The 23,408-nt window shown below is 32.9% G+C and overlaps 2 protein-coding genes across 8 annotated transcripts; both read right to left on the bottom strand.

Annotated features, from left to right (window-relative positions):
• Positions 1-6,027: 6,027 nt before the first annotated feature.
• LOC120079439 (ribosomal RNA processing protein 36 homolog) lies at positions 6,028-9,294 on the bottom strand. 2 transcript variants are annotated; one of them, XM_039033614.1, is made up of 10 exons: positions 9,138-9,294; positions 8,919-9,048; positions 8,698-8,831; positions 8,542-8,608; positions 8,292-8,344; positions 8,073-8,127; positions 7,873-7,947; positions 7,461-7,578; positions 6,401-6,447; positions 6,028-6,298 (listed from the first exon to the last, which is right to left on the bottom strand). In XM_039033614.1, the coding sequence occupies exons 2-10, from the start codon at positions 9,018-9,020 to the stop codon at positions 6,188-6,190; spliced, it is 762 nt and encodes a 253-aa protein (XP_038889542.1). In that variant the 5' UTR covers positions 9,021-9,048; positions 9,138-9,294; the 3' UTR covers positions 6,028-6,187. The 2 variants fall into 2 exon arrangements, with proteins under 2 accessions (XP_038889542.1, XP_038889543.1); XM_039033615.1 differs by having other exon boundaries at positions 9,123-9,285.
• Positions 9,295-10,872: 1,578 nt separating this feature from the next.
• Positions 10,873-19,270, bottom strand: LOC120079725 (pentatricopeptide repeat-containing protein At3g13880). Of its 6 annotated transcripts, none has more exons than XR_005482336.1 (6): positions 19,122-19,270; positions 16,836-17,140; positions 13,916-15,811; positions 12,439-13,463; positions 12,053-12,212; positions 10,873-11,614 (listed from the first exon to the last, which is right to left on the bottom strand). XR_005482336.1 is itself a non-coding variant. In XM_039034065.1 (5 exons), exons 4-5 carry the CDS (start codon positions 15,736-15,738, stop codon positions 12,719-12,721), a joined length of 2,568 nt encoding a protein of 855 aa, XP_038889993.1. In that variant the 5' UTR covers positions 15,739-15,811; positions 16,836-16,939; positions 17,027-17,140; positions 19,122-19,270; the 3' UTR covers positions 12,383-12,718. The 6 variants fall into 6 exon arrangements, 4 of the variants coding, with proteins under 4 accessions (XP_038889993.1, XP_038889992.1, XP_038889994.1 ...); XR_005482337.1 differs by having other exon boundaries at positions 12,604-13,463; XM_039034065.1 differs by lacking the exons at positions 10,873-11,614; positions 12,053-12,212 and having other exon boundaries at positions 12,383-13,463; positions 16,836-16,939; positions 17,027-17,140.
• Positions 19,271-23,408: the final 4,138 nt, after the last annotated feature.

Raw genomic sequence — 23,408 nt, 5'->3', positions numbered from 1 at the left:
TTGATAATTCTAAAATTTTGTTATATTTTGTAAATATTTTCAACAATTTTATCATTTAAAATAATTTCTCCACAATAGATAATTAAAAACACACATTGAAATTTTGTCATATATTTATAAATAGTTTTAGATTATGCTAAAACTACAAAATTTTGTGTTAGATTGCCATATATACAAATGTCTCAATATTTATATTTTTGTTAGAAAATATGGTATTTTCATGTAGGTCCACCAGGACTAACCTATCTAATTATTTCAAAAGTGTTTTTTTTTTCAAACACACTAAAGTTTTTTTAATAGTGTTATTTTTATTATTCTTTATTACTTACAAGAATCAAACTTAAACTTTGAGGTCGATAATACAAATTTTATGTCAATTGAATTATACTTATTTTGAATATCTATTACAAAGTTAAACCAAACACAATTTCGAACAATCTATTTCCAATTTAGTACTAAAATTATTACAAATGACTATATGTCTTGGTGATTCTACAAGAGATTTCTATGCATAAAAATAAAGAAAATTTAACGACAATAAGATTCTAAAAGATCATCTTTTCCTAGAAGAGATTAAGGAAGAATCGTGACTCAACCAAATGTGAACAAATTATGGATAACATTTTAAAGGATGAACATGTATGTGCATAAATGTGTGAGATATGCATTATCTATAAGGGCATATTTGGAATTTCCATATCATGCCTTTATTTCACTTCACCATAAGAAAGAGGGTGAATGTGGCATACACTCTTGTGGTTGGAAATTTATGTTAACTATTATCATGGAAATGACACGTGGACGTGACCATCAACTTTTTCCTTTTTGAAAATATTAATATACTAACAAGACAAGAAGACAATTATTATGATTATTTAAGGATGTTTTTTAGTGTTTATTTCTATTAAGGACGTTCAAAAAATTCGATGATCCGATCAATCTAACCGCAACCCATGCGGTTTGGGTTGGGTTATCAATTCATTTGGATTGGGTTGGGTTCAAATAAATGAACATTTTATGGGTTGGGTTGATTCATGGGTTCACCTAATATAACCCAAACTAATCCGAATCAACCTGAATTTATTATTAACTTTAAAATATATTTTTTTATTGCTTATAACACAATTATTTATACATATTTTGATTTTAATTTTATTTAATTTCAATATTTTTTGAATAATTCATTTTTCAAAAACTCTTAAAAGTAGTTTCTTTGTACTTTAGAAAGAAAATTTTCACTATATAAATTGAAATTGAGTTGTTAATCTTAATTAAATATATGAAAATAATTAAATTGGATTTTTACATATTTACGCTTTGTTTCTTTTTACAACAAAATTTTAAATAAATGACCCGATTAACCCGAACCAACCTAACCCACATTGATTGGGTTGGGTTGGGTTCATTTTTTAACAAGGGCTATTTGGGTTGAAAAAATCTACAACCGGAACAATTGAGTTGAGTTTAAAAAGTCTTTCAACCCAATCCATGAACACCTCTGATTTCTATTAAACGTGTATGATGGTTCGATAGGATATATTAATGGCATGTTAATATAAAATTATTAGAATCATTTTGAAAGTATTAATTATTTAAAATCAATTTTAATAGTATAAAAAATATATTTGAAAGTATAAAAGAAAATAAACAATTAAAAGTGTGTTTCAAAGTGATTTTAAACACGACAAAAGTTATTTTAAAATTACTCAGAAACATACACTAAGATAATTAGATCGTAGCACATCAATCCTTTAAATGCTAAACAATATAATGAACTTGTATGTATCAACAAGCTATATTAGATCGGTGATAAAACTTTAAAGAGGATAAACTTGACGGGTTACTATTGTTGTTGTTTTCTTTGAAAGATAGTTTTTTCTTTTTTCTTGTCATAACTTTAAAAAGAATCTCATCAATGTGCTTCATGATTTTTGGAGAAACTATATGATTTATAATAAAAAGTTAACCTAGAAAAACTGACAAGCTCTAGAGTGGAATACATGATTGCCCTTTTGATGGGTTGTAGAATGGCCTTTGTGACTAAACAGAAGAAGTCAAGGAAACCAACATGTCTTGAATCAATAACAAATGTTGAAGATTTTGATACAACCTTAACATCTCCATTAGAAAAAGAAAATTCTTTTTTGGATATGATAAATGTAAAACAAAATTTCAAAGAATCGGTATCTTAAAAGCAAATTCGGTAAAACTTTAGTGTTAATCATCACACGTTGGTTGCTTCTCGAAGTTAATACTATACCCTTTTTGAAGGTGCACTTGTTAGATAATGATTGGAATCGATATTACAATTTTCCTCATGAAATAAGGAAAAGAATTGAAAGCAAAAGTTTAAAATTTTCAATATGTAAAGATTGCAACCACAAGACTTTAAGCAAAAGAAAAATAATTGTTTTCAGATCTATCAAATGAAGTAGCAATTTTAAATCTACAAAATTGTAACCGTCAGTTTATATTTTCTATTAGTAATAGACATAAAAATAGTCTACCAAACATGTAAAAATGGTTTCTGATGGAAATAAAATAGTTCTATTAAACATTTTTTTAAAAAATCATTAATGGACATTAATAGTTTATTGATAGTACACATAAAAATTATTCATCAAATAATAGATATATAAATAGTTGATAATAAAAGACATCAATCCATGATAAACGTAGAATGGTCTATTAGTGATAAACATAAATAAATAAATTATTTATAAACCATAAAGGTTTATAAGAGTTTATCACTAACACTAGTTGATTTAAAAATTCAAGCAACTGCCATATTGATTATTGATTTTGTGACATATTTGCAAAAGTGACATAATTACAAATATCTTAATATAAAAGCCTTCCAAGCAACTCAAAATTTTTCAAATTTGGGAAAACTTCCAAATTATTCCACGTAAAATTTTACAACGATAAAATGTAGAAACACTTTGACCAAAGCTAAACCATATATTACAAATGTTGGAGATGAGTTGTGTTATCCTAAACAATAAAAACAATCTAATTGATTGGGTTTTGTTCATTGGACGAAGACACTTTCTTTTGATCCACTAATAGTCATACTACCTTGAAGAATCGGTGATTATGGGTGGTGATATTTAAAATTAGAAATTGGAATTATTTCTATCCAAATCTAAAGCTCCTAATCATTCAACATTATAGTGTTTTTTTAGTTTATCATGGAGATTCGAACATTTGACTTGTCGATTGAATACATATGCTTAAATCAGTTAAATTATGTTCGGAATAACATTACTTAACTATATGTAATATCATTACTGTAAATGTGGAGTTCCATAACCCTTAGAAATAGTCATAACCGAATTTCTTAGATCTTATTTTGTAACCCTTTGGTTTGTTTTTGTTTTTTAAAATTAAGTCTATTTTCTTCCCATTTCTTACCATCTTTCTTAAGTACAAATTTACAATTGTTGAATTCTTAACCAAATCCTAAAAACAAAATTAAGTTTTTAAAAGCTACCTTTTTTAGTTTTCAAATTTTAGTTTGATTTTTTAAACCATCGATAAAAGTAGATAACAAATGAATAAATTTAAAGGTATAAATAGTATTTATAAGTTTAATTTTCAAAAACAAAATCGTTGCGAAATGGGACTTTAATTTTTTTAAATCAACCCTCAAGAAAAGAACATTGATGACACTTAAAAAAAAATGGTCATTATTGAATATTTTATGACTTTGTCGGCTAACATTAATAGATTGTCACTATCAAATTTTTTATGATAATTAATCATTGTCAATAAATGACTCAAGAATTTGACTATTCTACCCCCCCAACATAGATATTAACCACTAAAAATAACCATGAACAGAACTTTTACATTGACATTGTGCCATTGTCATAAAAACCTTTAACAGCGTCATGTTTTTTATGTCAAGGATATCTTAATCCTGATACATTATTTAATTCACAGTTCATACTAAACCAATATATCATCATAAAAGTTCGGTTGATGATAGTATTACATTGTCAAATAAATACATCTCATGACAGTTTTGTTAAATGTCAAAGAAATACCTATAATAATGAAAAATTATTTATTTGATACATATCATTATACATATGTTTCCCAAAATAAACTGCTCCAATTTTGAAATAGGTACAAACATAATAAGAACTTTTATATGAACAATAAAGTTGGTAATGTTTCTACAGAAAAAACTAAATACAAAGAAATAAATAACCAAACTTGGTAATGTCTTTAAAATAGAAAAACAAAACAAAAGAGCTCATATACTAACTGGTGAATCGATTTAGCCAAAGTATTGTTCAACATTCTATCTTATAGAAATAACAATGGATGCCTAATTCAATTATATTGTTACATATTCAAGAAACATATATTTTACTCTATCATTAACTTTTATTAAGCATTTATATAAATTTGATTGCTACGGAACCAAACATAAATTGTACCCAAATCTCTTTTTTTTAAATCATTACTCCAACTATAAATCCCAAACACATCCTTTATTTATAAACTTTATATTTGTCTTCTTTACAAGATTATTTTACTTAAATCATTCTTTGTTTCACACTCAGTCCTTAACACACTAAACACACGTTATCACGCAATACAATTTTTTACATGCACGATTTGTATTCAATGGGAGAAATCCAATGTACTTGAAATAAAATTTGTAATTTAAATTTGTATACCAACTTTAACTTTTTAGTGTTAGATTGAGAGGTCATAGCTTTGAGTTGATTGATCAATTTGGATGATTTTTTTCCGTATACTTTTTTGAACCTACGTGTTGGAAGACAGTTTGTTTGACCATTGAATCGAAAAGTCATTATTTTAGCCATCTATTTCAATTACACAATGTTTTTTTTTTCCAAAATTTTGAGTTGTGGTGCTCAAACCAGAGTGAAGGAGAGAAGAGAGAGGAGAGAGATTTCGAACATTTGATGTGTTTACAATCCTTAGAGTAAAAGATAATTTCACCAAGAAAAAAAAATGGTCGTCTTAGCTTCAGCAATTTCCCCATTTTCTGCCAGACTCAATTCTAACAATTTAACAAACAAAAGCAGGTGTTTCAACTTTTACCTTTTCCAGCAATGATCGTATAAGCAACACAGTTGTACAATCTATGAAACATAGATACGAATACATATACGAGATACATATATGATTGGATACGACAATACACCAATTTCTAAAAAATTAAAATACTGATACGTTGAAAACATTTTTTCTTTTCTTTAATAAAAATTCATAATATAGATAAATTTAAGATACAAGTTAATGAAAAAAAAGTACAAAATACAATTCAAACATTGAAATACAATACAACAAACATCTAAAATGTTGAAGTAAAATAGTCAATAAAATGCAATAAAAAAGTGAATCATATTGATTGGAGAAGAAGAAGAAGATTAGAGGGAGAAATATAAAGATAAACAAAGAACTTCTTCGTCGAATTATTAAAGATATTTAAGTTGATTATATTTTAGAAAACTTTGTGGAGACTCAAATGTGAAGATATTCTAGGATTTGATCTTTTATTTTCTTTTTCTTTTTCCTTTTAGTTTTGCACCCGTGTAGTGAACATTTTAAATAGGATATCTATTTTTAGTTGAGAAAGATTAGATCAGTTTCTTATCTTTTTTTCTTTGAAAAGGGTAAACATAAAAATAGATACGTCAAATCACATGTTAGATACGTATCTGAAAAGTATATAACAGTATCGATATCCGTTACATGTCTAATACGGATTCTTTGTCTCATATGAAGTATTTGTGTTTCATAGTGTACAACCTATAGAACAAATCCTGTTCTAGTAAGATCTTATTATACAAGTAATATACTTCAAGATAAGTAATGGAACAAGTTCAATTCATCAGGGCCTAAAAAAAAAGTTCAATTCATCTACAAAATCAGTATTGGGTAAGATTTTCCTTCCTATGGAGATGATTATTTAAAAGAAAAAGTTCATACTTTGATAATATGATAATATGCACATTATTTCTTTAAAAAAAAATGCGGCGAAACTAAGACAAATAAGTTATTTCAAATATTTGGAATCTAACATCAGATTTACATATCAAACACAATAACCCAAGAAATGGAAAGTAAAATCTTGAGTCAGGCTAAATTTAAAATATATGGAACATGAATCTCCTTAAAGCAAGCATGATAAGACCTGTTAACTTCAATCTTGCTCATCAAGCTTACTAGACCTTTGATGTGGTATGTATCTACGATCCTTTGCAGCATTTTTCCTCCTCCTCCTTTCCACATAAGCATCAAGCTTCCCAGTGGACTGTTCAAACTCCAGAATGGTTAATTGCCAATTCAGAAGCATAAATACCATTAAATTGACCATGTTGAAACAGAAGTATGTTGAGATATGACAGATTCATACCTTGAGACTGGTGTATTTTTCGATAAGCCTTTGCTTTCGAATTTCAGCTGGAAAAAACAAGACAATGTCACCGGCTATTACAAAGGCAAAACCACCAAGTGAAGCATCTTAAAGCGCTAAAGATAAAAGCAATCATAGTTTTTCAAATATAATGTGATTCCCCATTGATCAGATTAATTCTTCGAAGAAATCGTTGTTTTTTCTATGAATAATTGAACTTTCATAGTGAAAAATGAAAGAATCCAAGACCAAACAAAAATAAAGACAATAGAAGAGTCAAGCTACAAAAAGAAGCTCCAATACGATAAAATAAGACCTGGAGGGTACTTTGATGGAGCTTGAATTATGTATTCATTATTTTGGCAATGCCAAGGGAGTTTTGACAGCTCCTGCCTCTCCACAATGCTCGACAAGAGCTACAACGCAGGGAATACCAAAAAGATACCCTCTCCTCTCTGAAATGGCCTTAAGAAGCCCTCTGACACACAATTTAAAAAGTATAATTACCCAAATCCAATGGTAACCACAAAATCACAGCTCACGAGTTCCCCCTCGTACACCCCTCAACCCTTGCATATTTACATCACTCGGACCCTCCTTCCCCTTCCTAGGCCAAAACTCAAAGAGAAACATAAAATCTAACAAGGAACCAAATATGACTCTTTTAATAAAACATCGTGATTAGCACGGTCAATGACAACCAAGGATCCTATTAAATAGAACCCTAGGTAACTGAAAAAGCAACAAAAACAGAGGCCAACAATAGAAGGTAAAGTTGAATCATAAGAACTACCAAACTAATGATTTTCTACAAACCCACCCACACTGCAGATACCAAAGCACAACTAGGACATGACCTGTACATAAATTCAGGACATGGATACCACATAGACATTAGGAAAAACAAACATATCATATTTGGAATGTTTTAGATTTTAAGAGTTAACCATAGGTCACCCGAGGTTTAAAAGTTTCAAGCAGAAGACCGTAATGTTATAGATTTTAAGGGCACACCTCTGAGGAAAAGACTCATTCAAAAAGAGAGTGAAAAAAGTTTTACATTTCTTAAGATAGAAGGGCTTTTTCCCATGTTTGGCTGCCTCTCTCTCTTTCTTCTTATGTTTGGCCAGAATTGCAGCATCGACACGCTTTGTGGAGTCGGATTTGAATTGCTTGTCCTGAAAATACATGAAACAGTCTAAAATCTATATACAGCGAACCAGTGTACACAAAATAATCAGATTATGATCAAATGAAACTTGGTAATGATGAAGTAAGAAGTTTTTGTCTTTAACCTATAAAATAAGCTAGAGCCTTTCTTTTCCATAATAACTATCACCAAGTACAAACTTCATTCTAATTTTTCTTCCATTTTTAGCATTAAAGACCATAAAACATCTCTTTCTATGGCATTACATAAATAAACAAAGAATATGAGACTCGTTGATATGAATCAAAAGAACTATACTTACAATCCAAGATAATTGATTTTTTAGTTCTTCAACAACATTTGGATCATTGGTTTTCCTCAACTGCTTTTTCAGTTCCTGTTGAACCAGTAAATGTTTCAATACAAAAAATGCATCTAGGTCAGTCGAATTTAGGTTTAGAATCTAAAAATGAAAAATGATATTAATAGGGGGATATATCAAGGAAAAGGAAAAGTATAGACCTCTTTCTCAGCTGGAAGCTTATTCTCGTATATGAAACTATATCTCTTCTTAAATCTGTAAGATTCAAAGAAGCATACAAACATACCATTACAATTTGAAGAAAGATAATTATGAAGTAAATAGCGTGAATAAAAATCTAAAACAAATTTTTTTATGTTGGATGACAGCATTCCTTTCAACATGTCAGAGAGTTAAACCTCATATCAAGAAAAACTCACCCATCAACATCAAGAGTACCAGATAAAGATTCAAAACGGGGATCACGTACCATCTGAAAACCAAAAAATAACCAATGAAACAAGCTCCAGTTAGTGCAGAGAGAGAGAGAACTATTTCTTAGCTTGCACTAGAACTCCATTAAAGTGAGATGTGACTTTCATTATCGTTCAGTAAACATAGCTCCATACAAACAATGCAAATGCCATAAATTTGGATAATAAACAAATAAAAAATGAATAACCAACTCACATTTTTAGGAGCCTGAATGACCTCCCTAAACCTACTAACTGGTTTCCTACTGCTAACCTCCATTGGCCTTCACAAAGAAATTAAAATCATTTACTCCATTAACTTGCAAGTTGTAAAAGATAAATTAAGAAAGCAAAAATAGTACCCACAAGCTACCTGTTCTTGTTTGCTCGCCCACCTTTCTTCTCTTGTTTGGTCTTTTGGAACATCGAATGTGATCCATCAGACCGTGCTCTCTGTAACTCTTCAAAAGTCACATCTGCAAGTTCACGCTCTATATTCTCCTCTTCCTATACAATACAGTGAACATCAACTTGCAAATAAAAGAATTCCTTTAAAAATTTAACACAGCCATAAATTTAACTGATAAAAAATACCGAGTCAAGAGAATCGTCTGAGGAAGAAGATTCAAAATCTTCACTTTCTTCCTCCATGATTTGTTTGCCAGAGCTAAGAACAGAACTACTATGTTTCTTCATTCCAGTCCCAAGATTGATAATATTGACCCTGTATCATTAATGTTAATGCATATTCTAACTTATATGCAAATCGTAAAAACAATTTCACAAAATAGTCTTTACGGTGTGAGTCGTTACTCGCAGAACTGAGGAGAAATCGACGAGGTCGACGGTGGCCGGAGGGAGACGAAGACGTCGAGGAGAAGAGAAAAAAGACGAGTGAGGTGGCGACTCGGTCACTGTGAAACGGGAGACGCAAATCGGAGGACGGCGAGGGCAAACCTAAACTTTCAGTGACCCAAACTATATATTATAATGGTTCGGTCCGGTCCGGTTTAAATTTAGTTTCTTTTAATCTAAAATCAAACCAAAACCGAAGTTTTTCAGTTTTTTTATTATTTTAAATCGAATCCAACCAAATTGAGTCTTTAATTAAAAAAAAAAAAAAACGAATTTTCTGTTCGATTCGATTTGGTTGGTTTTAACAAATATTCCTACTATCAACCAAATTTGACTACCACCTTCGTACAACCAATGAACTAACTTTGACAACTCTGATGAATACTATCTTTGATGATCAATTCTGGCGACGAACATCTCTGCATGACCAACTCTGACGATCACTTTGGACGCTAATTTTAATGACTAACTCGACAGATCATATACTAAATAAATAAAAAGAAATCAGAACGTCTACTTATTGAAAGACTAGATTAATAAATTTTTTATGACAAAAACTATACACTTTTTAACTCCACGAACAATTATTACCTACTCATCTTTACTTTGTGCGTCTAGATTAATACAATTTTATGACCAAAAACAAAAATGAGTGGGTCTTAATTGCTACCGCCATGGCCGTCGAGTCAATCTAAGACTCTTTTCCCCATTTTTCACTTCAATGTTCTAAATAATAATCTTTATCTTGGTTTTTTAAAAATCACGTAGCATAATGACATTAAATAACTCAATTTATGCAATGCTAAATTAAAGACACTTTTTAAGTGCTCATCAACCACACTATGACACTTAATTCTATCATACATTAGCAAAATAATTAACTTACACAATTTTTTTTCTTTTTTTTTATTAATTTGAAATCATGGTTAAACTTCCCATAATTGTTTTTCATGGAAGACAATGAAATCATAATAATTGTTATGAAAAAAAAACTTATACATTATTGCACTCCATCTCATTTCGAACTACCCAAAAAGATTGTACAATAATAGATGGCTATCGTTAATAGACCTCAATCAGAATACTTGGGACACTAAGTTGAGATACAATATCTGGTGTTCATATGTTTGTAGAATTCATATATCTATGTTTGAGGGTGTAGAATTATTTGGTTTGAGTTCATATGTCCATATTTGGGATGTAGAGTTGAGTTCATATATATGGAATATCAGGGTTTTGAACTCTAAATAATTTGCTTTTATAATAACTATTTTTGTTTTGAAATTTTTTTTATTCAATAATTCTATCGATATTTGTGTTTAATAAAATATGAATTGTAATTTTTGTTCTTTTAATTTTTAAAGTTTTTCTTTCTTTCTCTATTTTGGATAATGAACAATAATTAACCTACTACATTTTTTGCAATAATATAATTAAATAAAATGGGAAACCAGAGAGAAATCAAAACTTTTGATTCCTAATTTAATTTCACCATCATCTTCTTCTTTTTCTTCTTCCTATTATTGCTCTGTATTTTTACTTTGTTATGAATTTTTTTTAATTAAATCTCATCCATCATCTTAGCAGTCAATTAAATGTCACCCCATTTCTTCAACAATCTCACTTTCAATTCCTCCAAATTTAGAGGATCATCATAGAACAAATCTTCATTTTTCACTATTTTTGTCAGAAAATGTTCTAGGAAAAAATCCACCACTTTATGGTTTTTTTTTTTTTTAATTATGTGTTACATACTTTTCCAAATATTATTAACATTCATTAATATGTGAATTCAATTAATGTAGACAAAATACTATTATTTATATAATCACCATCCTACAACAAATTTTAACAGCCATCATTCTTATAACAGTCAAATGGTTATCGAAGTTGATTATCAAAGATGATTTTAGCTGAAAATTGTAGTTGGAGGTGGTTATTGGAGCTTAAAATCGGTCACATGAATGTGGTATTAGAGTTAATAGCCGGAGTTTGTCGTCAAAGGTGATTTTCGGAGCCCAAAGTTGGTCGTCGGAGTTGGTCGCGGTGGTGATTGTCAAAGTTGATCATTGAAGATGATTTTCACCAAAGTTTGTCGTCGAAGGTGGTTGTTGGAGCTCGAAGTTGGTTGCATGAAGGTGGTATTGGAATTGGTTGTCGGAGTTTCGTCGCCGAAGGTAGTTGTCGGAGTCCTAAGTTGGCATCGGAGTTGCTTACTCAAAGATGGTCATCGAAAATGATTTTCATCGGAGTTTATAGTCGAAGGTAGTTGTCAGTCATGCGAAGATGGTCGTCGGAGTTGGGTCGCCATAGTTGTCATCGGAGGTTGTTACCAAAATCCGAAATTGGTAGCCGGAGTTGGTCACCGGAGTTGTCATCGAAAGTGGTTGTCAGAGCCCAGAGTTGGTTCTCGAAGTGTCGCAGTGCGATAGTCGCTAATAGTGGCCAATGGGTGGAGTTATTTAAAGTATTGGAAGAAAGGAGAAGTGAGTTTATAAAAATATATCAATTCAACTCCACCAACATATAAAGTTTTTGAGCCAAACACCTCTTAAAAGATAGAAAGTAATAGATGACTATCTCTAGATCTACACATGTATGTTCTTAAAAGAATAATATGGGGGAAAAACCATGCATGTGCTTCACATGCATGTCTTTGTTTCTAATTAATTTTTTTTTTAAAAAAAATAAATAATAATAATTAGTTCTCAATTTCGTTCTCAAATATATAAATCCTTTTAGTTCAACGACCAGTAAAAATCAAACTATCAACTTTTGAAATGAAATTGATGTCATTATCCACTAAGATATGCACGAAGAAATGACACTATATAAAAACTAAAGGTACAATAAACTAAGCAAAAATACAATACCTGAAGGGCCCCAACGTGCATAATCCTTTTTTATTCGAGTCCAGGTTCACTTTCGCACTTTAGCAGCCCTCCATAGCATCACAAAATTGATTCACTTCCGAGATAAAAGCGTGGTAAGGTACATAGGAGGATAGTCTTCCTTGACATCATAATGAAGTTCCTAATGCATGAAGAATAACACCAGATCCAAAATCAAAAGTGTTTAATAAAAAAATTGCATATATAAACTAATGGATGATCTTAACTTTCACCAGCCAAATGAGCTTAATTTAATGTTAATTAATATGACCTCCTTTTCTAGAAGTTAGGGGTTTGATCCTCATCCTAGAGTGGTACTTAAAAGAAAAAATGATCTTAGCTTTCATTGCTGTTACTGCACAACACACCTCTGCTCACTATCAGTGACCAGAAGAACTTATTCTCTGAGGCTTGATAAATCTAAAGTTCCTTGGCAATCTCAGAAGAAACAGCCTCCCTCCAGATTGCATTTGCTATCTATGAAGATGGAAGACTTGCAAGAAGAAAAAAATGGTCTGTATCTTCATACTTACAGATCGTTCTCTATCCTTTTAAATATGAGATAGCCTAGAAAAAATTGGATTTAGCCTTTTCAGATTGCCGATACTTCAATTTTCAACGTAAATGACGAATATGAATCCATCTCAACTACCAATAGTCCCCACAAGAGCAAGACCCGTCTTTGAAATGATGGAAACGAATTGAATCTCTAAGAATTATCTCTCTTTTCTCAACTATTGAAAAGAGCTTCATAGCCATGTGACAGTCCAAACAAATTCTCAGGTTCTTCATCACTCTCACTGGAGCTGATTCTGACAAATGGAGAACCCCAAAAGCCACAGCCAGCTTTTCACTGTGATAGTTCACATTGGTCATGTATTCATGCTCAAATTTGTAATATAATGCATCCTTTGCCGAATCTAATCTCTTTGTCCTTGCTAACATTTCGTTTAACTTTCCATAAATCAATTCACTATTTTTGTGAGATCGATCACCCGAAACAAACGAGTAGACTTTATCTCCTACTTGTATCCAGCTTAGACCAGGTTCTTTCTTAATTATCCGATCTTCCATTAACTTTCTAACTTTTGAGGCACCTGACTTGTTTCCAGCATCCATATAAATGTTATAAAGAAGGACATAAGATGCAGATGCTAGAGGTTCAAGCTCCATTACTTTCCGTGCAACACGTTGTGCAGTAAATGTATCTTTGTGGATCCTGCAGGCACTTAGTAAAGCTCGCCACACCACTGGTTCGTGCTCGAGACCTAAGCGCAAAATTAAACTTTCTGCATCGGCCAACCTTCCAGCTCGACCAAGTAGATCAACAACACAAACACAGTGCTTGACATGAATTGTCATATTGTAATCTTTCTCCATGGAATCAAAGTACCTGTCACCAACAAAACCAAATGAAAGGATTAAGAAATAGAAACATATTCATTCATGAGACTAAGAGTGACTCTCCAAAACAGCAGAGAGTTAAAGTACTGTTCACCTATTTGGATTTAAAAATTAACCATATATGATATAACAGAGCTTTTTGGATTAAATTTCAGGGGAAAAATCAAAGACCAAAAGAAGGCACCAGCAACTTTTTGCTTTAGAAACCAAATATGAAAACTAAAAACTAAAAGGAGTATGAGACAGAAGTCTCCAACTCCAAACCTTGTTTAAGCCTAGAGGGAGCAGGAGCAGAAGAGAGAGAAAATAAAATAACAAATCCTTTTCATAAAATTATAGGACAAGGGACTTTAGATTAGACTAACCCTCCACAACACCTGCCATAATCCTTTTATCACAAAGCCTTTCAACATTAAAAAACAAGTACACTTCATAACTTACCTTAATCCTTCTTCAACGAGCCCTCTGTGACTACACGCAATTAGAACTCCAAGAAAGGCATAGTGGTTAGGCTCAATTCCACAACTCTTCATCAGCTCAAAAAATCTCAAAGCCTCCATTGCATGCCCATGCTGTGCATTGCTGCAGATCATTGTTGACCAGGACACAATATCAGGATTTTCCATCTGTTGAAAGGTTAGATTGGCTGCATATAGATCTCCAGACTTCGCATACATCCAAATCTGTGAATTCTGAAAAATGGTGAATCTCGAGATGCCTATCTTGGTTGCATACCCCTGGATTTGTTCTCCAGATCTTAACATGCCCATATTTGCACTAGCACTCAAGATTGTGGACAAAATAAACTCATCAGGTTTCTCTTCGGAGGTCAAAAGATCATAGAACAAACCCAATGCACTTCCAAATTCTCCCTTTTGAAGATAACCAACAATCATGGCAGTCATTGGGACTATAGTCAAATTATGAATTGAGTTAAAGCATGATAAAGCATCCTTCATTGAACCTAACAGAGAATACAAATCAATAAAAATACTCCCAATGTACTCATCCGATTGAAGGCCGTTCTTGCACATTAAGGCATGAACTTGCTTTGCAAATTCAAAATCCTCAACAGTAATACAAGCTTTAACTAAGCTTGAATATGTAAACATGGAAGGTTTTATTCCACAGCTTTTCATCTCAAAGAAAAGATTGAGGGCTTTGTACGCAAATTTATCTTCAATTGTCTCTTGTTGGAGCAAGCCAGCCATCATTGCATTATACATCACAACATTTTTGTCCACCATTTGGTCAAAGATTCGAATAGCATCATCCAAACTTCCAGTTTTTGCATACATATCAAGCAATGCAGTGCCAACAACAACATCCAGATGTAGACCGAGTTTGATTGTGAGGTCATGTAACATTGTCCCAAACATTTTACAACCATTGAAGTTTGAGCTACAAGCCTTCAGGGCACTTCCTAGAGTATAAGTGTTGAACGCCAATCCATGTTGATGCATTTTCTGCAGAATTGTCAACAGCTCCTCATATTTTCCACTTTGTACATAACCGGCAATCAACGAATTCCAAGAAACACCATCTAACTTATCAGAATGGTCAAACAAAATCCTTGCATGATCAACCTGGCCGCATTTTGAATACATATCAATAAGGGAATTGGTCAAAACAACTTGGGAGCCTAAACCACGAACTAAAATTAACCCATGAATCATCTTACCTGCAGAAAGATTCCCACTTTGACTACATGCTGTAAGAGCGCCTGCACAAGTGTACTTATCGAGTTTCAAACCAAGTCTTCTTGCTTTATTAAACAAAATCATGACCTTGTCAAGGGTGCCTATCTGGATATATCCAGAAATCAAAGAGTTGTAAGTTATAATGTTTGGTTTTGACATTTTATCAAACAATTTGTCAGCAGAGTGTGTATCCCCACATTTGCAGTACATGTTAAGAAGATTATTCTGCAAAAATAGACAAGGCCTGAAAGAAGTTTTAATCATATGGGAATGAACAAGCTTGCCATGGTTCAAGTTCCCAGTTTTAATAGCTGATTGAACTAGCTTAACATAGTCTGCAGATTCTAAAAGAAAAGCCAAAGAATGTGATGGCGAAACTTGTGATGAGCTCAATGAGATCAATTCCAAAGTGGCAAAAGACTCTATCGGTTGTCGACTGGAGACGGGAAGCATGGGAAACACAAAGGGAGTGGAGAGAGGATTGAATCTCCAAAGAAATGGTTTCTGAGGCAACATTGTTTCATATGCTAAATAACCAAACCTATGCGGAGTTTTAAGTGACATTAAAAAAATATTGACGGTCCATTGTGGATGAACTGCATAAAGATCAGCTCACTCTCCTATAATATCTTCAACCCTGCAAGTTAACCAATTGAGTAGTCAACAAAAGAGGAAATACAATTAGAATTTTATTAGTTAGCACAACAAAACATATAATAATCGAAAATAAATTTAGATCATATCTACTATTTTTTAAAAAAAAAATTGAACATGATGAAACATATAATTAATTGGAAATAAATTTAGATCATATCTATTTTGTTTTGTGTTTTTTTTTTTTTTTTTTTTTTTGAACAAGTTGAAGTGAAAAGGACCGGTGCTCAAAGAATACAAACTTAAAAAAAGAGTGAAATCACATCTACTAATCAGAAACAGTAGTTTAGTACCCTAGCACCAATACAAAAATCAATGAACTTCAGAAGATTCCTTCTGTTTTTTTTTCCCTACTTCACTATGTAGATAGTGATAGAAGCCAATTATATTGAAATATAAAAGGTAACCAAACTACAAGATAAATCAAGAATTCGATGTACTTGGACCTTTCCTTAATATCCTAGCACCAATACTAAAATCAATGAACTTCTTTAGAAGATTTCTTTCTTCGTTTCTTCTTCACCTATTTAGATAGTGAATCAGTGATAGAACCCAATTATATTGAAATTTATAAAAAATTTAGAGAGAGAAAAAGAAGAAGAAGAAGAAGAAAAGCCAAACTACATGATAAACTAAGCGTTCGAGGGACTTGGACCCTCCCTTCCTTGAGATCTCTCTCAAGCCCTAAATCACTTACTTACTTTCCTCATTTCCCTAGCCTCTATTTATAACCAAATTCCATAACAAACTCTTCTCACTAATTTCTAATATACTCTTATAATACTTAAACAGCAATCCTATCAGATAGCCACTCTTTGACTTACCTCGATGACTCACACACCTTTTTTTTTCTCTATAAGTAACTATGTCTCCCTTGAGGAAGAATGAAAGAATACAATCAACCAAAAAAAGAGGGGACAAAAAAAGCGGACAAACTAAGATTAAAAAAAGGCTTCAATCAACCAAAAAAAAGATGTGAAGAGCAAAAACAAAAAGACTTTGTGTACCGAGGCCCAAGGAGAGGAATTGAACCAAATGAAGGACCAAACCTCCTCTCAAGAACACTTCTTTGAAAATTTATATGTTTCTCTCAAGCCAAGACCCCAGAAAACTGCACAAAATCCACCCAGATGAAGTAAATGATCCTTCCCACAAAGGAATAGATGCAAAAGCACCTCATCCACTATAGGTTTGCAACCTTTTAGATTGAGCCAAACAAACTCCAAAAGTATGGGAAAAAAACAATCCCAAAACGAACAAGCATCTGGCAACTCCAAAGAAGGTGATTAAGATCCTTTGTCACCTTCTCTTCCTGCAAAGAACAAAGAATACTTAAGTGTGCAACCACAACCACTTGACAAATGAGGCTTCATTGTGAAGTTTTAAGGTCAGCTAGCTCAGATACCACCTCCCATGAAGCCCCCACCAGCCCACCCTCCTCAACGCCGTCTTTTATAAACATTTACTAAATTTAGAACATAAGCTACGATCATAATCAAGATTTCAATCAAAACAAAGCGTTATATAAATTTAGACTTTTCCATCATAAACTACAAATTAATCCACAAAGTGGAAAGGTATTGGACCTTCACACAAGGACTTTTGAGAAAAGTGCTAATGTCTCTTATACCAATTGTCCATCAGGTTACCCAAATCAAGCAGCCAATGGTGCAAAATATTTTAAAGAACAACACATTATAAATTTTATCGACTTAAATCTCAAAACATATCAAAGCTTTCTCCCATTCACAGTCAGCAACAAGAATTATGAATGCCTGTAATTATGTACCGTTCAGAATTCAAACTTACAACTTTATAATTCTATATTGTACAATTTATCCCTTCAGGAAAAAAAAAATCCAAAAGAACGAAGAGAATTATAAAAGAAAATTTATCCTAAATGACAAACAAAATCCAAAATGAAAGGAAGGAAGCTGAAAAAGAATAGTAGCATGGTCATGACTTCTTGTTTTTTTCTTATCATTATTAACAACTCAATGTTATTTAAGAAAAAAATAAAATTTCTTGCACAAGATGGAACCAAACATTCAGGAAGGAACGACACTCAAGCTCCCAACCAAATTCAAGTCAGACAGGAAAAAAATAAAATTTCTTTCACAAGATGGAACCAAACATTCAGGAAGGAACGACACTCAAGCTCCCAACCAAATTCAAGTCAGACAGTAATTCAACCGAGGCTAAAATAAACGCCCATATTCAAAGGTTCTTGCATCATGTAATTTTTACTGATTCAACAATGGGAAATGTCTTCAGAACTTACCAACGGTCACTAACAATTTGTTCTGTTGTGCATAAAGCTCAGAGAGGCAATGTTGTCCTACTAGGACTTAATAATAAAAAAGTTTTCTACAATTCTTTGATTCTTGAGAAAAGATACATTAAGTGGTAATAAAGTAAATATAGAAGACCAACTTCCGCACATTCTAAAGTTAATCTCCATTCATCTTCAACAACACCCTTAGAAGAGCTGTTTATTGGATAGTCTCCATCAAAATTCTCAAATTTCCAAGATAATTGCTTGATAAAAAGTCAGTTTCATATGCAAAATCCCAAAAGCTATCTCCCACCTCAAGCTATTTACAAAACTCCCGCTCTAGTTTCAATCAATATTAAAAATTTTCTATAAGGGGTGAATCTTTAGACAACTCTTGTGTCCAGAAAATTCTGTTGGGGGTCTCACATTGGAAAACTCAAGGAACTCACAAGCGAATGGGTCACCCCTGTGATTCTCAATTGTTTTTGAAATCAACCTCGTGTTACCTAACATGATATGAGAGTTCATGAAGCCCAAATGGACATTAAATCTTTTCTTTTTTTTTTTTTTTTTGAGATATGATCTCAGATTGATGAACCCAAAAAGCACCATCTCGAGGGGGATTCGAAGTACCGTTGGTGATTAGTATTCCAAGGGAAAGAATTTCAATTTTCAAGAAAAACTCAAGGTCTACTTTCCAACTAGGGACAATCAAAATAACTATAACAAGTCGGGGACTAAAAAGAATTGGACAATACCATAGATTATTTCGACTGATTATAAATAAAGAAGAAGGGAGATGCTGGAAAATTAGAGATATACAGACATATGCAATAAATCAAAGGCAGTTCGAAAAGTACTAATTTGCTGAAAGGCTGCTTTTCTTTTATTTTTTTGTAATTCCTCCATTCTTCCATTGGACGAGTTCCTAGTTGGGTTTTTCAGGTGAGATAAGATATAGATGGAGATTGGGAGGATACCAGTTGCAATGCTACAAAGAGAGAAAATCAGTGCAAACCTGCGAGAAGGAAGGCGGCGGTGACCTGAAACGGAGGAGGAGACGGCGTGGAGATGAAGGTGGGAGCACGTACGTGTGAGGTGAAGAATATTTTTATTTATTTTTATTTTATTCTACAATTTGGGTTTTTTTTTTCAATTGCAATACATGATATTCTAAGACTAATGATTAAGTATATAATAATATTTTTAAAGAGTTATAAATATAGCAAAATCTATCTACGAAAGATCTTGAGAACTAAATCTAAATTTTTTTTACATCTTCAAAAAAAATTTCAAATTTTTCTACCTTGTGTTATATCTATTAATACTTCGAACATGATTGTTATATTTGCAACCGCTCATTTTTCAATGTTTTCAAAAGGATAACATGAATTCATAACTTGCAAAGTAACAATTTTTTTTTTTTAACAAGTGGATCAAACCTTTGACGTAAAAGTTCATAATATGTGTTTTATGTCAATTGAGGTATGCTCTTTTTGGCTAACTAGTTTTATTACAACATGTGATGCACGTGTTATAAAATTTTTAAATATAACATCTTTTATATAAGTTATATTTGATTTTATTAAATATTATTAATATGTTATTCATTTAATGATCTAAGAGGGTGTTTGGCTCACCAACATGAATTGAGTTGGTATATTTTACCAATCCACCCTCAACTCTCCCTTCTTTCAATGTTTTTAATGGTTTCACCCATCGACCATTGTCACATTCTATGAACTAACTCCCTGCTCATACAACCACCTCCGATGAAAACTCCGGCGACCAACTTCAGGCTTCGACAAACCATCTCAGATGAAATTCAGGCTCCGACGACCACATCCGATGATTGCTCCGACAACCAACTCTGGTCTGCTACAACCTTCGTGCGACCAACTCCGACAACCAATTTCGACCTTCAGCAGCCACCTCCGATGACCCAACTCCGCCGACCACCCTTGCACTACCAACTCCGACGACCAATTGACTCCGACAACAAACTCCGATGACCAACTCTGACAACCACTTCCAACTACAAAACTCCAATGAAAATCACATTCGATGACCACCTTTGAACGAGCAACTTCGAAGACCAACTCGGGACTTCAACAACCACCTCTGACGATGGACTCCGACAACCAACTCTAATACCATCTCCATGCGACTAATTTCGGGCTCCGACAGCTACCTCCGACTACAATCTCCAGCGAAAATCATCTTCAATGATCAACTTCGATAACCACTTTCCCGACCAACTCCGGGATTTGAAAACTACCTCCGATGACAAACTTCGACAACCAACTCCAATACCACCTTTATGTGACCATGTTTAGACTCCAACAACCACCTCCGACTACAAATTGCAGTGAAAGTCATCTTCGATAATCAATTTCGACAACTATAAGACTGATGACTGTTAAAGCATGTTGTAGGGTTGTTGATTATATAAAAAACATTATTTTGTCTACATCAAGTGTAATATTTATACGTAACGATTTGTAAAAAAAATATTTTTATTTAATTGAATTCACATACCAAATGAGTGTTAAGAATACTTAGACGAAAAATATGTATGTAGTTGAAAAGTATGTAATATAAAACAAAAAAAAACTGTAAAATGAAAAATTCAAAATAAAGATTTGTTCTTTGATGATCCTCCAAATTTAGAGGAGTTGAAAGTGAAATTGTTGAAGAAATGTGGTGATCTTCCATTGGCAGTTAACATGATGTGGGAGATTTAATTTAAAAAAATCATGATATAGTAAAATTAGAGAGCAATAAGAATAAGATGAAAAAGAAAAAGATGATAATGAAATTCATTGAGAAAAATTACTTGGAATCAAAAGTCTTGATTTCTCTTTGGTTTCTCATTTTATTTAACCACATTTCTACAATAAATGTAATGTGTTAATTGTTGTTCATTGCTAAAAAAAAAAGTTTTAAAAATTAAAAAAAAATACAATCCACATTTTATTCAAACAAAGATAAGTAAAATTATTGAATAAAAAAGTTTCAAAACAAAAATAATAATCACAAAAGCATATCATTTAGAATTCGAAAAACTACATCAAATATCCAGCATATGAACTTAATAATACACCCTAAACACATACATATGAACTCTACATAGACATATGAACTCCAAATATTATATCTCAACTCAGCACTACAAACTAACCCTAATAGTATTTTTGTATATGACTATTAATAAATATGAAAAGTAGATAAGATAATTTTCACTTATTCCAATAACATACTTTCAATTCACTTAAAAGTTTTATGACTAATATAAAAAAGAGATTGATGGTCTATAACCTTTAATTTATAGGTATTAATCACAATATATTAGAGAATTTATTATCCTATTAATATGTTTATTATGCATTATCTCATTATTTTATTAATTTGAGATAGAAAGATCTCTAATTTAAAATAGTCATTTAAATATGTTTAATCTCTTAGTTGCAAATATTAAATTCAATATATTGAAAGATTTCATTAAAAATGATTTGATTTATTTAGTTCAAAATACTGTTGAATAAATAAATGTGTGACTGAATTATTTTATTATTTAATTTATTTAATTTTAAATATTGTTTAATTTAATAAATAAAAATACATTTAAATTATTCTAATATTGTTAATCACAATTTAGTAGACAACAATCTTAAATCTGTGACCTAATTAAAAGTGTTATTCCCACACAAATTAAAACAATGTAAAAATCGCCAACATGAGCGTAGCTCAACTGGCATAGTACTTGTACTATCGACCTCGAGGTCTGAGGTTCAATACCCTCACTCCACACTTTAGATAATAATATATACGTTAATTTGGATCGTCAGGTTTTGCTTTATCTCTAGGTTTTACCGTCTTCGCCGGGGATTTCCGTTCGTCCGTTTCGAAGTTTTCGTGTTTCGTTCGAGGTGTTCTTCGCGACTGGTTTCTTATTTCGTTTGTTTTTAAGTAGTCGATCTGTTGGCAGACAGTGACGATTTTAGATCTGAGGTATTGGCAAGCGATGAAGGTGAGGTGTTCTGTTGGTACGTTTTCAGCCGCGGCTTTGCTCTGAGGTTCGGACATTGATAGTATTGAGGTGTGAGATTAACCACGGTGAAAGTTGGTGACGATGGTGCATAAGCGGTCGCCTTTAAGACTGAAGGAGAAGAATGGAGGTCGAGTTGCTCGGCAACCCTTTCGTCTGCTTAGACCGGAGATCGATTTGGGATTGGGTGCTCGTTTTGCGGAGGTGAAGGATTTTGGGTTGTCTGATGGTCGTTCTGAGGAAGGTGAAAACCGGGTTGTGAAGAGTGTTGGGTTGGGCCTTGAGGGAGATGGGGTGAGCAGGCCTGTTGGGTGTGAGTTGAGGCTGAGTGAAAGAAGTGAACTAGTGCAAGGGGAGCTAGGGAAAGGGTCGAAAGGCGCGGGGGCTTTGGTGGGTGGGCCGCGTGGTGCTGGGCCGGAGTTGAGAGGCTCAGAGGGGCAGAAGTCAGGCAATGAGGATATTTCATGGGCTGGGCTTTTTGGAAGTGAGGGTCATTCGGTGGACACACGGGAACTTTCATGAACGGGAGGAGCCAGTTCCCAAAATCTGTTTAGCTAGGGGGTTTGGTCCAAAGTCGGACTAGTTGGAGGAGGGGTGTGGTTTTGGTGGTTCTGGTTCCGGCGTGAAAGGGGAAAATTCGTGGGCGACCCTTTTTTGGTCTAAGTTGAGGGAAAATTTAGGGTTCATTCCCCCATTGGTTGAAAATGATAAAGTTATTGTTGAACATTGTAAGGAGATTATTGATGAGGGTGTTTGTTTGTAGGAGAAGTCTTTGGTGGGTCAGTTTGTGGATGTCAAACTCTCGTATTCTATTATTTGTCGACTTATTCAGAGAATTTGGGGACGCGTAAAGATGCCAACTATTACCTTGTTGGAGAATAATTTGAATATCTTTAAATTCTAGAAGGTAGAGTCACGTGATTGGGTGCTAGAGAATGGTCCGTGGCACTTGGGTGGCAAGCCCATCTTATTATGACAGTGGTCCTCAGGTATTGTTCCTGAAACTTTTGTTTTTTTATTATGTTCCTATTTGGATTAAACTGGAGCGTGTTCCCCTGAAGTTGTGGACGGATAGAGGTTTAGCAGTGCTAGCTAGTGTCGTGGGTAAACCTGTCTCTTTTGATGTTGCAACAAGAGAGCGGCGGTGGTTATCGTATGTGAGGGTTTGTGTTCAGATGGATAGTGATTCGTTAATGCCCTATTCATTCACTGTTAGAATGCATGGTCAAAAGTTTATTATTCCAGTAGTGTATGAGT

Source organism: Benincasa hispida, chromosome 6, assembly GCF_009727055.1.
Source record: "Benincasa hispida cultivar B227 chromosome 6, ASM972705v1, whole genome shotgun sequence".
Classification (NCBI taxonomy): domain Eukaryota; kingdom Viridiplantae; phylum Streptophyta; class Magnoliopsida; order Cucurbitales; family Cucurbitaceae; genus Benincasa; species Benincasa hispida.
This window is presented reverse-complemented; position numbering and strand designations above follow the sequence as displayed.

Excerpts from the sequence above, each read along its gene's own strand:
- LOC120079439 (XM_039033614.1), bottom strand. The coding sequence starts at position 9,020 with ATGAAGAAACATAGTAGTTCTGTTCTTAGCTCTGGCAAACAAATCATG. Across the intron at positions 7,579-7,872 it reads AAAATCAATTATCTTGGATT|GACAAGCAATTCAAATCCGA; the intron begins GTAAGTATAGTT and ends ATGTATTTTCAG. Across the intron at positions 6,448-7,460 it reads GCCCTTCTATCTTAAGAAAT|CTGAAATTCGAAAGCAAAGG; the intron begins GTAAAACTTTTT and ends TGTTTTTTCCAG.
- LOC120079725 (XM_039034065.1), bottom strand. The coding sequence starts at position 15,738 with ATGTCACTTAAAACTCCGCATAGGTTTGGTTATTTAGCATATGAAACA. Across the intron at positions 13,464-13,915 it reads CTCGTTGAAGAAGGATTAAG|GTACTTTGATTCCATGGAGA; the intron begins GTAAGTTATGAA and ends TGTTGGTGACAG.